This window comes from Brassica napus, chromosome A9, assembly GCF_020379485.1.
Source record: "Brassica napus cultivar Da-Ae chromosome A9, Da-Ae, whole genome shotgun sequence".
Taxonomy (NCBI): domain Eukaryota; kingdom Viridiplantae; phylum Streptophyta; class Magnoliopsida; order Brassicales; family Brassicaceae; genus Brassica; species Brassica napus.
The window spans coordinates 27,994,717-28,008,584 of NC_063442.1; the positions used below are offsets into that span (position 1 = coordinate 27,994,717).

General features: G+C 35.8%; 5 protein-coding genes, 1 long non-coding RNA gene, 4 other non-coding genes and 1 pseudogene across 11 annotated transcripts; 6 read left to right on the forward strand and 5 right to left on the reverse strand.

The window, feature by feature from the left end:
- Window positions 1–90: 90 nt before the first annotated feature.
- LOC106363249 (putative zinc finger CCCH domain-containing protein 9) lies at window positions 91–1,953 on the reverse strand. The gene is made up of 7 exons (XM_022691965.2): window positions 1,882–1,953; window positions 1,352–1,516; window positions 1,114–1,260; window positions 893–1,039; window positions 580–789; window positions 326–478; window positions 91–204 (listed from the first exon to the last, which is right to left on the reverse strand). Exons 1-7 carry the CDS (start codon window positions 1,951–1,953, stop codon window positions 91–93), a joined length of 1,008 nt encoding a protein of 335 aa, XP_022547686.2.
- A 339-nt stretch (window positions 1,954–2,292) lies between these two features.
- Window positions 2,293–3,947, reverse strand: LOC106364690 (eukaryotic translation initiation factor 4E-2). Its single transcript, XM_013804214.3, has 5 exons — window positions 3,543–3,947; window positions 3,169–3,334; window positions 2,938–3,063; window positions 2,685–2,750; window positions 2,293–2,595 (listed from the first exon to the last, which is right to left on the reverse strand). Exons 1-5 carry the CDS (start codon window positions 3,878–3,880, stop codon window positions 2,545–2,547), a joined length of 747 nt encoding a protein of 248 aa, XP_013659668.1. The 5' UTR covers window positions 3,881–3,947; the 3' UTR covers window positions 2,293–2,544.
- Window positions 3,948–6,019: 2,072 nt separating this feature from the next.
- On the forward strand, window positions 6,020–8,075 carry BNAA09G26770D. Its single transcript, XM_013807157.3, has 4 exons — window positions 6,020–6,297; window positions 6,489–6,931; window positions 7,023–7,123; window positions 7,836–8,075. The coding sequence occupies exons 1-3, from the start codon at window positions 6,192–6,194 to the stop codon at window positions 7,116–7,118; spliced, it is 645 nt and encodes a 214-aa protein (XP_013662611.1). The 5' UTR covers window positions 6,020–6,191; the 3' UTR covers window positions 7,119–7,123; window positions 7,836–8,075.
- A 41-nt stretch (window positions 8,076–8,116) lies between these two features.
- LOC106367393 (membrane protein PM19L-like) lies at window positions 8,117–9,409 on the reverse strand. Its single transcript, XM_013807158.3, has 4 exons — window positions 9,054–9,409; window positions 8,674–8,893; window positions 8,533–8,578; window positions 8,117–8,440 (listed from the first exon to the last, which is right to left on the reverse strand). The coding sequence occupies exons 1-4, from the start codon at window positions 9,178–9,180 to the stop codon at window positions 8,354–8,356; spliced, it is 480 nt and encodes a 159-aa protein (XP_013662612.2). The 5' UTR covers window positions 9,181–9,409; the 3' UTR covers window positions 8,117–8,353.
- A 313-nt stretch (window positions 9,410–9,722) lies between these two features.
- LOC106363250 lies at window positions 9,723–10,321 on the reverse strand (annotated as a pseudogene).
- Window positions 10,322–10,503: 182 nt separating this feature from the next.
- Window positions 10,504–12,232, forward strand: LOC106364691. Of its 2 annotated transcripts, none has more exons than XR_001273273.3 (2): window positions 10,504–10,735; window positions 10,972–12,232. It is a non-coding gene; the product is annotated as an uncharacterized LOC106364691 (long non-coding RNA). The 2 variants fall into 2 exon arrangements; XR_001273274.3 differs by having other exon boundaries at window positions 10,504–10,688.
- Window positions 10,636–10,725, forward strand: LOC125578841. Its single transcript, XR_007316922.1, has one exon. It is a non-coding gene; the product is annotated as a small nucleolar RNA U31b (small nucleolar RNA).
- On the forward strand, window positions 10,774–10,860 carry LOC125578845. The gene has a single exon (XR_007316926.1). It is a non-coding gene; the product is annotated as a small nucleolar RNA snoR4a (small nucleolar RNA).
- LOC125578842 lies at window positions 10,974–11,063 on the forward strand. Its single transcript, XR_007316923.1, has one exon. It is a non-coding gene; the product is annotated as a small nucleolar RNA U31b (small nucleolar RNA).
- Window positions 11,386–11,474, forward strand: LOC125578789. The gene has a single exon (XR_007316872.1). It is a non-coding gene; the product is annotated as a small nucleolar RNA Z196/R39/R59 family (small nucleolar RNA).
- A 501-nt stretch (window positions 12,233–12,733) lies between the features above and the next one.
- On the reverse strand, window positions 12,734–13,778 carry LOC106363251 (auxin-responsive protein SAUR64). Its single transcript, XM_013803025.3, has one exon. It carries the CDS (start codon window positions 13,305–13,307, stop codon window positions 12,828–12,830), a length of 480 nt encoding a protein of 159 aa, XP_013658479.3. The 5' UTR covers window positions 13,308–13,778; the 3' UTR covers window positions 12,734–12,827.
- Window positions 13,779–13,868: the final 90 nt, after the last annotated feature.

Below are 13,868 nucleotides of genomic sequence, written 5' to 3' on the forward strand. Positions count from 1 at the left end.
CCATTCTTCAAATGGACATAAGATCAGATTTCAAAAAAGCAATTGAGAGAAAATGTTTGATGATTCAAATTCAAACACCTGACTCAAGTCTCAAACTAGCCTCCCTCCGTTTTTTTCTACCTTCAATCTTTGTTCGTCAGAAATCTCTTCAGCCTCTATCTCCAGCTTCTCCACATCTCCCTGTCTCTTTTCGTCAATCTTGTCCTGAGAATTAAGTATATGAAATGAAAATCCAGTGTGTATAACAAAGCAAGGTACCGTTGTCTTTTCAACTTGCAATGACAGTGAAGAAGAGAATCAGATCTCTCCATTCAGTTTCTTTTACCTTTACTCTCTGTTCCTCAGAAAACGCTTTAGACTTTCTCCTTCCCATCTCTTGAGCTTCTCTCGTCTGCCACTCAATGCTCTCTCTCTTTCTCCTTACTTGCAGATTGTACTCTTGACCATGTGCATCTACCTTGTGATTCCCTGGTATCTCCTGAGATTAAAAAAAAAGTAAAATCCCAAAACAATGATTCAAATGATACCAAGTAAAAAAAAACAAACATAAACAGATCTTGTTTTTAGTTACAAGTTTACCACAAATCTTCGTTCCTGCGTATTCTCTTGAGCCTCTCTCCTTTTCTTCTCAGAATATCTCTGACACCCACTGGTCTCTTTCTGTCTATGTTCCTGCACATTCTCTTGAGCCTCTCTCCTCTGCCCCTCTCTCTGTCTATGTTCCTTCACATTCCGTTGAGCCTCTCTCCTCTGCCACTCAGTCTTCTCTATCTGTTTCAGTTCCTTCTCCTACGATTATTTGTTTGAATAAAAAAAGTAATGAGCCAAGTTAAGGAGAGGTAAAGCAAAATAAGAAAAAAAAAATTTAAGTCTTTAATTTAAATCTCTTTACCATCTTGGCTCGCTTGTAACCAGCCACTATACCATCACATATTTGACTTAGGCTTAGGTTATACTTCTTCTCTATATTGAACACCCAATCCTTAGTTTCCTTCTCCTCTTGCCCGTAGTCTGACTCTGTTTCCTGCCTTCTCGAACTCTAGAGAAGACACTCAGTTAAAGTATTTTTCACATTTGGATGAAAAATAATAGTAACCAGAGCGATGAAATTACCTGACGCATAGGTTCTTCACCATCCATTTCCTTTGGGGAATTTTTTTTCTCATTTGATGAAAGTGCTTGACGCATAGGAGCCTCCTTGTCCCTTGCGTGAAGAAATTTACAAGCCGAGCCGTCCTTACAAAATCCTCTCAGAAAGAACTGCAGATAAGACAAAGAGGAAACTATCATTCTAAATGAAGATTGTGTTACTTTTGCTACAAGGATCCATAAGCTTAAGTCGAATGTGTACCTTACAACGAGGATGATTGAAAAGACAATTGCTTCCACGGACACAGAGACCACTGTGTAGATAACTCCTACAACTACTTTGACCTGGACGAACTGGATAGTCACTTGGGGTTCTCTCGTCAGATGCCGTTTTGGGTTCACTCCTTTCCCGATCAAGATTTGTAGCCTGACAAGGATAACCAAGATTCAAAATAGAAACGTTGAATCAAACCAAAACACACCCAAAAAAAAGTTAGTTTCTTTACCATCTTCTTCTTCTTCTTCTTCAGTAGCAAGGATTTCGAATCTTTTTCATGACTTGTCCGTCTCTTAATGTCTGTGTACGACTCTTTGTTATCGTGTCTTCGCTCAGGCCTAAAATCCGGATTTCGTTCCGGACAATCAAAACGCCTAAATCAAAACACCACCCTTCGCATGAACAGAGCTGGACTCTGTTTACATGGCGTCTTCTCATCAAATCTTTTCTCTAGATACTAACTTCACTTGTAAGGACCATTCTAATGGTTTGCGATCAGTTTATTTTTTATGTACCTTGGTTTCTTCCATGGATCTCGACTCTCTTCTCCGAGCTTGTCGCTTACTCTCTCGAGCGTCGTCTCCCATTTACTTGAGAGTATGTTCTCCTATCAAGTTCCTTCGACTTCTTGTTTCAGTGCTAACAATCTTCTCTCTTATTCTTTTTTATCCTCTCTTCCTTCTTTGTTCGCTTCAAATCAAAATCCAAGAATGGTTTCTTTTCTTTAATATCCAAAACTCTAAACTTTGATGTTTCAAAAGATTGTTTCCGTACATTCTGTTATTATCACACAAAAACAAATCAAATGTTTGTGTTTTGGCGGGGAAATGTTGTCAGGTTAACTTATTTATTTACTTCTTTTCTTTCCGTCATCGACTTATTTATTTACTTAACAAAAAGATATAACAGTGACAAGTAGTAACTAGTAACGTAAGAAATTCTTACTTTTTTCTTTATATCACTATGAAAATTACTAATATCATATACATTTTGATTAAAACCCATTTCAAGTTTGCAAGTGGGAACGCTAAATCACCTCAAACACAAACTGTGCGTCTTGTTACACTGAAAGATAGAATCAGAAGCAACTAAAGGTCATATATTGTCTCATAAGACTTCCCTTTTGAGTCTTCTTTTTCTTTACCGGGAAGCTGACAAGTAAACCGCTGAACTGAATCTCATACAGTATAGCGAGGTCTAGCATTACGATCAAGAGTCTTTGCATCCTCCTGAAAATAAACATTGGACAAGTCACAATAACAGCACAATCCAATGCAGTTTTAAAACAACATTACAAAAGATGTTGAAGAATATTTACATGAAAGATGAATCCGATTGTCTCATTGCAACCAACAAGTTCCTTCCACTGTTTCCCAATGCTTATCTGCATGTAACAGCAACAATAAGATTTCCCCAAAGTTAAGCCAATGTATGTGTTTCCTATGAAGCAAACCAGGATAAAATTATCTTAATCGTCTAGTCTCTCCCTCTTAGTGTATGCTTAAGCACTTAGGGACCTCAAAAACAAGCTTCAATTGTAGCCTTAGGGAAAACAAATATCAATGGTCTACCTGAGCTTCCTTATTAGCAGCGTTCTTGGTCCATATAGAGATCTTATCCCCTCTCGTTCTGAAATTCAAAACTGTCCCGCAAATCTCCTCTCCATGCTCAAATTGCTCACCAACTAACGAAAGTAACTAAAACAAGTAGCAGAGATCAAAAACATCAATCACAAAATGCATCCAACAAGCAACATTATTGCCTCAGTAAAACTACACCGAACTCGTGAGAAGTGACAATACCGTGTTAAGCCAATTGGATTCCAGTGTAGCCTTAGGGAACATCATAGTCCACTTTCCTCCATTAGCACAAACAGGATCTTCCCACTTGGGTTCGATTTCATGTTTGAAGCAGTAGAGATCCGACCCGTGAACCCACTTGTTTGGAGGATGGATGTTATTGTAAAGACTGCATCAAATAGTTAAACAAACAATGCTTTGAACTCATCCATGGCAGAATAACAAGATACCTTAAGATTCAAGAAACCTAAAACTCTGAAAAAGGAATACACACAAAACCTAGAAGCTGATTCAATATCTCTGACGTTTACTCCTAAGTAAAGACTACCGATACCACTTGATTCTGCCCTACGAGATGGATTCAACGTAAAGCTCACCTCCAGAACTCCTCGATGGTAGCGAATGTGTACAAGGTTCTCAAAGAGCTTCCCCATGTGGCTTGATTCGATTTCGAGGAAGGAGTATCGAACCAGAAGGTCCAAGAACTCTGGAAGGAGTGTGAATGTTGGATTACGGTGGTTGATTTCGATTTCTTCCACACATAGCCGTTTCCGCCGCATGTGATCTTTTGCTCCTTCGACGCACCTTCTTCGCCGCCGCGGATAGCCTTAATCGCCGGTAAATGCTTCTGGATAGGGCAATGGTTCGCGGTGTTAGGATCGAGATTCTCTTCTTCCGCCATAATCGCTGATACTGAAGAACGCTCAACCGTCATTCGCTCCACGCTCGGATCAGTTACTTTTCCGTTAGCTCCGTCGAGTCCGTCTTTTGTTATAGACGGAGGTGGAGTAGAGAGGTTTGTCCGTAACATAAAGCCCAGTATTAGCCCATTAAAGGCCCATAGTGAATTGAATTAAATTGCGCGGGGATATTTATTTATCTATTTTTTTTTTTGAGTTATTTTTTTTTTGGCATCAACTATACAGACTCATATCAGTTATTTATTTATCTATCTTATTAAATAAAGTAGAAGTACTTTCTTGTTTCACAACACATATTATTTATATTTGGAAATATACGTAGCAACAAGTTATGAAAAAAAAAGTAATTAGTGTATGCTATTAAAAAAATTGGAAGTTCATTATATAATATATTAAAAAATAATAGGTTTATGTTACTTGATATACATATTTGAATCAAAATAATAATTTAAAATTGATTTATATCAAAAATTCATTCAAAAATATACATATATTCAAAATTTGTATTTTAGTAACATATTTTCTAATAGTCCTTATAAAAATGTTTTCAATATATATAAGTAAAATACAATACAAAGCCTAATTACAAATACCAACTTAAATTAGGGTTTTTATATTTCACATTGAAATTTAAAAATATAATATATCTGATTATTTATATGAATGTACGTATAAATATGGGCAATTCTCCTAAATAGACCATTTCAAGTTTTGGTAACAAAAATAGAACACAAAAAGGAAAATGACCAAAATATTTTATTTAATAGGTAAAATGATCCTAATATCCTAGATATATAAAAATAAAATTAAAAATTAAAAAAATTAAAAAAGTAAATTTTTTTTATAGTTTTAGATTAAATGTTTTCAAATTCGCACTTTTTTATATAAAACAAATTGAATTTTTTTTTTCAAATTTTTTTTTACTTTTTTCAAATTTTCTTTTTGTAATTCGAAAATACTTTTTGAAACTATTTTTAAAATTTTTATTTTCAAATTTTTAATATTTATTTTTTGTTTTATAAAATTTTAAATCTCAATCCAAATCCTCACCCCTTGACTCTAAACCATAAGGTTTGGATTAGTTAACCCTAGGGATATAAGTGTATATTTATTTTTTTAATGAAACATTTTGGTCATTTTGATCTTTAGAGTATATATTTGTGACATAAATTTTTTTAGTGCTGTCCTAGGGTATTTCTCATAAAATATTATTAATTATAAAAAAAACTTATTTGATGGTACATATAAAATATGATTAGTTATATGATAACACATATTTTTGTAACTTATTATGACACATATCCCCTATATAATAGTGATTAGGGGTGCGTTCATATTCGTTTTCGGGTCTGTTTGGGATCTTTGAAGATTCGGTTCTGATTTGGATAACTAATTTAAATTATTTTTAAAAATATAAAATTTATTATATGCTTTGATTTTATTAAAATATATAAACAATAGAATATATTACATATAATTGAATAACATATGTTAGAGTACCTAACTTAACATATAAATTGATTTGGTTTAAATATTTGGATAGAGAATTAATAATTATTTAAGTATTTTTAGAGTTTTGAGTATATTTTAACTATTTACGTTTGATCATTTGTATATATTTTCAAGTACTTAACGAACTTAAAAGTATCATATATATTATGGATTTTTTATATATATTAAATCTAAAAATAATTAATATATATAAATATATAAATCTATTTTGGATACCCAAAATACTTCGGTTCGGATTAGATTAGGTTTCAGTCCTTCAAATACAAAAATTTTGAATAATTCGGATATTTAATTAATTTTGGTTTGTATTTGGTACTACTTATTCGGATTGAGATCGGTTCAATTCTTTGAATTCGAATTTTTTACTCAACCCTAAATAATGACATAAAAAAAACAAATAGCATCATATCTAGTTTTTAATTACGAATAAAGAGAGATACCTTAATGGTGGTGATATGATTAGTGAAAGAAAAATGTGGAAATGAATAAAATGTGGAAATATTGTTACGGTTAAATACAAAAATTAAAAACTTTTAATTTTAATGGGACTGTTGAATTATTATTTAGGAACCAAGAAAAAAAAAGTAAGTAAAAAAAAAACAAATTAAAATAAGAAGTCTCTCTGTCGTTTATCTATTTCCTCTACGGGAGATTCTGCGTTTACCAACGTAGAGACAAAAAGAAAAACGCAGTCCACACACACACATCAACTCACACTGTAGCGAGCGAAGAGATAGAGAGAGACCAACAAACTCCGAGGCGTTCGCTCAAAATTGTGAGGGAGAGAGAAATCCTCCATCGTTTCGATCGATCATGCCTCCCGGTGCGAAGAAGAGAAAGGCGTTGAAGAAAAAGCAGCAACAGGAATCGATTGGAACAAGTACGAACGATAAGGGCTCCAATGGCGATATTCTCCACGGTACATTTCTTCCTCCCCCTCTCGCTCGGGTTGTTTAGATTCGGGATTCGTTGCTGCTAGGTCGATAGATTTGTCTAGAACGGTGTTGACGCCTGATTTTGCTATAGTCTCCGCAAGTTCATCGAGGATAATTAACCGTGTCATCGCTAATTATTTGTTAACCTTTGAATGTAACAAACAAAATATAACAGGAAATGATGAACATGGAAGCCAAGATGATAGGGGAAGTGATAGCACTTTGAGCTCCCCTGGTTCTCAAGGGAATGATGAATTTGGTGTCACAAAAGATCCATCTGCTGAGGCTACATCATCCGGTTTTGTGGTGAAGGAGTCTGCTAAAGAGATATCAGATGTTGAAAGAGGAACAAATGATAAGAACAACGTTGTGGAGAAACCGCCCACTTCCTCTAACGAAAACAGTACTGAGACCTTCAAAAACGTAGCTTCTCAGGATCCTTGTGTTAAGGAGATTGCTCCTGTTGTCGATTCTGTCTCCAAAGTAGTGATTTCGGAAAAGAGTGAGCATGCTGAGACCTCAACACACTCACATTTGGTCAAACAGAAGTCTGATGGAACAAGCAGAGAAGTAGAGACTGTAAGAGAGTCTGAAGCTCCAGTATCCTCTGAGGAAAAGGTAGCATCTCTTTTCTTCTTCTTCTTGCATCGTGTACATGTGAATCTTCTCTCTTTTTAGTTGGCTGAAGAATCTCATGTGACGTTTGCAGCGTCTTTTGTTGCCTGGTCCACAACCACAAGCCGTCCGAACTTCTTGGTTAAGTTGCTGCGGTTTGTTTGATGCTATGACAGGATCTGACAGATAACACAGGTTAGTCTCGGTTTATGATTCTTGCTAAGGTGTACTTTGCCTGGTTGAGGTTCTTAATTACAATGATCTTCCGTGACCTGCAATGTATCCTGCCTTTATAATATATGATGATGTCCTTGGACTCTTAATATTTCACAGAAACTACTTCACTTTAATCGAGTCTTGGATTCTGAGTGACTCTTACGTAGATTGTTTAGCTCAGAGTTCCAACTATTTCATTGCTGTTCTTGTTATTCTATAGTTTTTACTGAAATTGTTTAGAACTAATGTCAAATGCTAAGCTATCTAAAAACACAACTCATGCTTGGTCAGTTAACATCGATGAATCTACAACTAGATATAGTCTAGCAGGAATCTGAAGTTCAATGCCAATGGATCATTGCGTCCTTGTCTTTTACATCTTTGTTCTCAGAATTGGATTGCATTTATATGATAGAATAGTCTCGCTCAAGTTTAATTTCCCAGTTCTATTGTTTGTAATAGCTATCAGCTACTTTATTACTGTTTGGTTGGAGTCTTGTAAAAATAGCAGTTAGCATAAACTCATCTCCTAACATTTTTCCACCAGTAGAAGGATCAGATTCTTGTAGTTTCTCTCCACTCTCCCTCAGAGATCAAATCCTTTTGTTGTTCTATGTGTGTATCTTTAACAGCATTGTCTATTATGTGATAATCCGTGTCATTAACATTTATTCTCTGCATTGTGCTGCAGGAGTTAGATAAAGCTGGACGCTCATGACAGCCAAAGCTCAAAAACAACCGAAAAAGCAGAACTTACGGGTCCGTACACTCTTCTTTGTACATTATCTTTGATAGATAATAACATGGGCGGCTTTTAGTTAGCAACATAAATTTCGTTTTACCTTTCATTTTTGAAATACAGTCGTAATTTGTCCATAATATGGATTTTACTTTCATAAGACTAAATATAGCTCTATGCTTTTTTCAATTACCGCAATTGTCGTTTATATTCTGTGGGGTTCACTGGAAACAAGTAGAAGTGTGATCCATTTCAAGCCTCACAGTTTGATTTTATTCCATGAACACAAAGTGATACACACACACACACACAAATCAAGATCTGGTCCTTTTGTACAGAAAGAATGCATGAATTTAACTTAAGCTTTACTTCAACTTCCTATGAAAATATTATCACACAAACAAACATTCCCACACTCAATCCCGAGTTTGACTTGGAAAGTAGAAAGAAACCCGAAAGAACATTATTTCTTAAGTAGGTTTCTTCACGCCGTGAACAGCAGCGATGTAAAGAAGCTGTGTGACTGAGAGTATGATCAAGAACGCCTCCATGGTTCTCTGCAAAGAAAAGGAGACGAACATGAAGCCAATACTTGTGTGTGTTTCCAAAACTGAATCGACTATAAGAATTGACTAGAGAAAATTCTAACCAGTTTTGCATTTCGCACTTGAAACTCAATTTCTTTCCAGGCGAATCTGTTAATAAATGATGATTAGTCTTACCATCGATGTCTCAAAACATGATGTGTGTTGCTTGTGAGACGGGAGATATTAACTAAATGTATATTTACCCCATGGCAAGGACTGTGAGGGTCCATGCAATAGTTGCGGGCATGGCTGCAGCTGGTAAGCTTCCCACGGTCCATGAACGAATGTGTGTAAGGCCAGAGATTGTGGAAGCTGCACCAACTACTCCCGCAAGCAACGCGAATGTCACAAAGAATCCTGTTGCTGCGTTTCCCATCGGAAAATAAATTGGGGCGAAATGTGCTGGAAGATTGAAATCAGGGCCTGCTCAAGTTTGTTTTCACAAATAATGTTAGAAGTTAAATAACAACAAAAACAAATTATTCATACCAAAAGCAAACAAATTCGAGAAAAGTTAAGAAATCACAGTTGATAAGCAACCAAATGATGATTATGACTGGAGATGAGTCTGAAGTGTTCTTACCAATTTCGAATCCACGGTCGATGGCTCGGTTCATGGCCCATCCTCCAATCCCTAGAACAATTACACACATGCAGAAATTGAGTACAAGAAGTAGAGAGGCAACAGGCTTCATTTGCTCACCCGCCATCTTCCCTTTAGAAAAAAACTACAAAAGTGGAAGAAAAGAAGAAGAGAAGAAACAAGAACGAGGAAAAGTAGATTTGTGCTTGTGGTTGGGACAAAACATAATGAAGCTACTTTATATACTAACTTGCTTTGTTCTTTTCTTGTTTAGGGTGCTGGTAATAGAAGAAAGGTTTACTAGAGAGTTGGAAAGTTGATAGCTTGAAGTTCAAGGCTATTCTTATAATAACCCAAAGATCCTTGGCTTTGCTCTTTGTACGTGTAGAAAGTGTATGCCCAATTTTTTTAAGAGATTTTCAGATGTTCTTACAGAAGACAAAAGGTAGATTCTTTTGCAGTTCAATGTCTCCTCACTATTTGCTTTTTATCCAACTGAGACATGGTACTTATTCTTAAACAATTCCCAATGATCTTCTAATATCCGCATAGCATTTTAGTATCTATTCCTTGTTTTATTTTGTTTACAAGGGAAACCCCAAAACTTATAGATGGAGCAACTAAAAACCATTTATGAACAAAATGAAATTTAAGTAGATTTTAGTAGAGAAGGGTGTATTGAAGCAAATTTAAGCCACATAGCATTGTGAAGAACACTTAGCACTAGAGATTGACATTAGCAGAGCCTTTTATGTGTCTTCATCCATTCGTCGTTGGACCAATTTAATTAGATACTCCAAGAAAACCGAGTCGAATGGCAAGGTGATTGGTCCTTCCGTAGGGAGGCCGAACTCTTCTTCAGATATCTTCAAGAGCTCTTGAAAAATAGAGTTGCTCAGGTAACTTAAAGGAAAAGCAAAGCGGGTTTTATCTATCGTGTAAACAACAAAACAGCCATTCTCTGCAGCGGTTGAGCTAGTAGCAGTACTTGATTTTTGAAATGAGATCCTTTTCCTGTGGAGGGCTGCTCTTTGTTGCCATTTCCTGGCCATCTTCATGAGCTTCTTTGTGTTCATCATTATTGGCTGCTAGTCAGGTTTGTGGACAAGACCATGAGACTCAGGTTGCTTTCAGTGAAAGGGAAGGGGCAGCAGTACCTTGATGAAGCTCTGATCACTTGGTTTGGGTTGCAAGAAAGCAATGGAGGAGCTGGATAATTTTTTTTATTTTTGTGTAAATACAAAAGAAAACAGTAGCACTTGATGTAAAATGGCTTTTGCTTGAATAAAATTTTACATTTTTTTCAAAAAAAAAAACTTAGACATGCGAAAACGAAAGGAAGATTCAGACCCGAATTGAGAATTTCAGAATACCAGTTAAATTAAAGTGAACCGAATTGAACCGGTACGTGTCAGCCGCTAACCCCATAAGCTTTTAACCTCTTAAAAACCCTAGAGCTCTCTATATAATGGCAAAGCCATAAGCCTAGAGACTCGGACAGCCTCAAAACAAAACCCCCGTACCGTATTACTAAACTCTTTTAGTTTGTCTTAATAATCTTTGTCTGTATATGGCTTTCAACGAAAGTGATGATAAGGAATTGTCGCCCCAGTCTTACTTGCATTCATTGCGATGGTATGCAACATGGTGATTGACTATTTTCGTCTGATTCTTTTCATCGTGTACGTTTCTTGTTCTTGATCGTAGGATTTAGTACTGTGGATATGATGAAAAGGCATAATTGTTTTGTGACACCCAGTCTGATCTGCTTTTGGCAGAATGAGTGATTTGCCATGTTCTCTGATCTAATGATACGTTTCTATCCTAAAAATCTCAACTTTGTAGGGCTGTTTATGTCGATATTTCTTCTCTAGCTCTGCCTAATCGATTATTTATGTTTCTGTGTTCATTACTTTAGGAGAAAGTGATGATAAGGAATTGTCGCCCCAGTCTTATTTGCATCCATTGCGATGGTTGGCAACATGGTGATTGACTATTCTCGTCTGATTCCCTAATTTTCAACAAAAAAAGATTTTCATAATTCTTGTGTTTTGTTTTCTCCAATGGTGTTAATTGGAAGTGAAGAAAAGGCATAATTGTTTTGTGACACCCAGTCTGATCTGCTTCTGCAGAGTAGTTCAGTTGTGTTTTTATATCGCAAAGATCTGTTCTCTATGTTTTTTATGTTTGGAAGAATGAGGAATGAGGATGATTATTATAACCATACGTCTGCAAATCTGAATTTACATTGTTGATTCATAGACATGCACTACCATCTGACCTCTTCTCTAAGTTTTTTTTTTTTTTTTTTGTGCTTTCAAACCCTCTTTGCTGCGATCAATGATGAATAAAATCGTCCATATTTAATGATAATCCCATGATTATTAATCTCTAGATCACCATCTTTCGGCTGAGATTGCAGTTTACCCTTTATTAATCTTTTTGAGTTTGTTTTGTGTTATTAGTTATTGCCAATGGTATCTGTCTGATGTCTGAACTTTACATATGTAGTTGGACATTTCGTTTTTTCAGAGGCAGAAATTCAATGAACAGCCCTTTGCGACACTGCTAGCTTTTTTTTTCAATAAGTTAACTATTACTGTTTTACCTCCTTTTAGTGTTAACCTAATTGGTTGTTGTATTTTCCGTATCACTTGTGTCTTTTATATTGTTTTTTGTGCAGTGTAATGAGATTGTTCTTTGCTAATTGTCTGACATGGTCTCTTGGACTGCAAGTGGCTTTGCATTTGGATTCGTTTACAGTTTTTTTTTTGTTCAGAGAAGCGGTTGTAGTCACGTTTTAAACCTCGCTCTGTTTTACTGAGGTTTTGCTATACATTTTGACATATTACTTAATACACTCCTGTCTTAAGAGTGTTTTGTGATAGTCATTGTCCATAGATCAATTCACTAACATCATCACAGCCTTCTTTGCATCTTACAGAGTGTGCCAATTTGGTTCACTTATCAACGCATTTGAGATCCAGCGAAACTGACCGGAATGGTAATGAAGTACATTTGCAAATCAACCTGTGTACTATACAACTTATATGGTGAGAAGACATGATCCTGTGGACATGAAAAGCTATATAACCAAATACAACAAGATTTTGGTACTAAAGACTTTTATTGAGAACTTGTATGAGAAGTCAAAAATACTAAATTCATGCTTCTCTACAGATTTGTTTGCTAGTATAATGGTTTGAGGCTGGTTAGTAGATCCATCAGCAAAATTAAATGTGTCACAAAATAATAGGCCAAGTTAGGTAGGGTACAGCAAATCTTCTGGTGAAATGAAGGACAACAAAACTGTGGTTACCATTAATGATGAGAGAAATAGATAGATACAAAGAAAGACGTGTGCTAGCTAGTGAATCGAAGCAGAAGAGCATGTAGTCCACAATCCACATACTGTATTTTCTCGCTAGCGACTCAACTATGCCTACTATCGCAGGTTAAGCTTAAGATAATAGAAACATCTCGGGTCTGTAGGTTCTTGCCCATTCTCTTATATTATCAAAGAGATTCATTAGGACGACTGATTGAAAATTTTAACAACGTTACCATTTTTTATGGCAGAAAGTTTCAGGGCAAAACAGTTGAGTAAACTAAACAAGTTCATTTTTCATTCTTTACACTGGAAGTTTGATTTTGATGAGACAATATATTAGAGAGAAAAAAAAAGAATAATGGTTTGTATATCTGTAATAACCTGTCTAATCTAAAATAACTGAATCCTTACAAACGCAAAAAAAAATGCTGCACACTAGTTCTCTAAAATACAAGCAGTTGTTGTAGAGAGCATGGCAAAGAACATCTAGCACTAGAGATTGACATTAACAGAGCGCTTTCTGTATCTCCATCCATTCGTAGTTCGATCATTTTGATCAGATATTCCAAGAAAACCGAGTCAAATGGCAAGGTGATTGGTCCATCGCTTGGGAGGCCAAACTCTTCTTCAGAGATCTTTAAGATTTCTCGGAAAATAGAGTTGCTCAGGTAACTTAGCGGAAAAGCAAAGCGGGTTTTATCCGCCGTGTAGACCACAAAACAACCCTTTTCTACAGCCGTTGAGCTGCTAGTAGATGTACTTGATCTTTGGAATGAGATTCTTTTCCTGTGGAGGGCTGCTCTTTGTTGCCATTTCTTGGCCATCTTGAGTAGCTTCTTTGTGTTCATCATTATAGCGAAAATCCTTATGATCGGAAAGGGAAAGAGATTTGTAAGTTGTGTTGTATAACTCTCTGAATGCATGTTCTGGGCGATGAAAGATCCAATAGCTTATTCAATTATATAAGGGGAGAAACTATTATCAGTTAGAGCAAGTAAACCAGACAGATACACATGCTTCCGTCTTTTGTTCTATGTGGATCATAAAGTTAGTAACCAATCCTGGTTGCTCAACATTTGTGGATCAAAACATCAGTTGAGAAGACATGACCATGTGGGTATTCTTACACAATATTCTCATAACAAAATTTAGACACAGAGACGTGTGGATGTGAACAAGAGATGTAGAACCTGTAGGTCCTATGATGTTCTCAGAGAACTTAAAACCCTAAACATTCATTCTCTGATTTTGAGCAGCCTAACCAGACATAACATATGTTTTTGTTTCTACTCTATCTGATCAATGATTGTCCCAAGTTGGTATAATAAATTCCATCTGCAAAACAACTTATGGTGAGAACTGAGAAGACATGATCTGATGATCATATGAGACTGTCGGTATGAAAGCTCTAAAAACATTTATATGACAACAATTTGTTACACTACATGGCACAAATAATCTTAGTCGTACAGATACCAAGAAGC